The sequence below is a fragment of the Otolemur garnettii genome, unplaced genomic scaffold (genome assembly GCF_000181295.1).
Source record: "Otolemur garnettii isolate 467f Iridium unplaced genomic scaffold, OtoGar3 scaffold00170, whole genome shotgun sequence".
NCBI classification, from domain to species: domain Eukaryota; kingdom Metazoa; phylum Chordata; class Mammalia; order Primates; family Galagidae; genus Otolemur; species Otolemur garnettii.
The window spans coordinates 546,487-547,838 of NW_003852565.1; the positions used below are offsets into that span (position 1 = coordinate 546,487).

The window sequence follows — 1,352 nt, forward strand, 5'->3', positions numbered from 1 at the left end:
GTAGCCTTCAGTTTTTCTTTTTGTTTTTAGAGCTTTGTTATATAGCATGCATAAAGTCTTAAGCATTCTTATGATTTTTTTTTTTTTTTTTTTTTGCAGTTTTTGGCCAGGACTGGGTTCGAACCCACCACCTCCAGCATATGGGGGCTGTGTCCTATTCCTTTGAGCCACAGGCGCCGCCCCATTCCTATGAATTTTAACTGTAAATTTCATTTCTTTGTGGTAAAAATGTCTAGAGCACTGGTCGGATTTATGTGTATTAACTACTGGCTCCAGGGGATATTTACTTACAAACCTGTCGATCCGATTGCTTTCCTCTTGTCTTAGCTATATGCCACGGGGTATGGTGCAGGCGGCAGACTAGGAATTGGAGGGACAGAGTCGGTGTCTACGCCAACGCTGCTTGAATCCATACAACATGTCTTCATTAAGAAAGTTGCTGTGAACTCAGGAGGGAAGCACTGCCTCGCCCTCTCTTCAGAAGGAGAAGTTTACTCTTGGGGAGAGGCAGAAGACGGGAAGCTGGGACATGGCAACAGAAGGTATTACATGGAGAACCCTTTTCAGTGTTGCATTTTCTTTTGCTTTTGTTTGGTTTAATGCTGGTAGGTTGTATTGACACTTTAATTTTCAGAACGTTTACAATAATCTGTTCAATTTAACTAGTATAATGACTCACTTGGCAGAAATAGTTTCATGTGCCAATATGTGGGCTTACCTATGTGACTCCTCTTTAGAGAGGAAGAGCCAGTTCTGAGTTTTGACTTACAAGTACAAAGCTGCTTTTTGTCTTTGTCCCCCTAGTCATCACTGAATCTCATTTCGCATTTTGTATAATCTGCATGATACCAACACTGTAAATATGGAGGAAAGGCAGGAGTGAGGGGAGAGGACACACCAGTGACAGCATTCTCTGAACACAAGAGCCAAACCAACTAGTGTTTAAAAATTAATGGGAATTACTAGCCAAGTTTAAGTAACAGGGATCTTTCTTATCCTAAAAATAAAATACCAGACAAAGTATACAATGTAAGAACCCTAAAGACACTGGATGTCAGGCAACAAAGGGCCGTGTTCTCTAAGGAATGGAAAACAAGCAAGGCGAGCTCTAAAAACTGCCCTGATGGCCTGAGACTTCCTGCAGAAAGAAAGGGGAGACTGTCACACGGGACAGGAGGAAGGTGGAGACTGTCACACGGGACGGGAGGAAGGTGGAGACTGTCATACGGGACAGGAGGAAGGTGGAGAATGTCACACGGGACAGGAGGAAGGTGGTGGAGACTGTCACACGGGACAGGAGGAAGGTGGAGAATGTCACACGGGACAGGAGGAAGGTGGTGGAGAATGTCACA

General features: G+C 44.1%; 1 protein-coding gene across 4 annotated transcripts in view; it reads left to right on the forward strand.

The window, feature by feature from the left end:
* The window catches only part of HERC2 (HECT and RLD domain containing E3 ubiquitin protein ligase 2), a 219,568-nt gene that overhangs the window by 190,365 nt on the left and 27,851 nt on the right, over positions 1-1,352 (forward strand). For all 4 annotated transcript variants that reach the window (XR_002775822.1, XM_012811618.2, XM_023519299.1 and 1 more), the window contains exon 77: positions 328-542. Coding sequence is in view for 3 of the 4 variants with exons in the window: in XM_012811618.2 (XP_012667072.1) it covers positions 328-542 (215 nt within the window). In the remaining variant the exon portion in view is untranslated. The remainder of the gene's footprint in view (positions 1-327; positions 543-1,352) is intronic.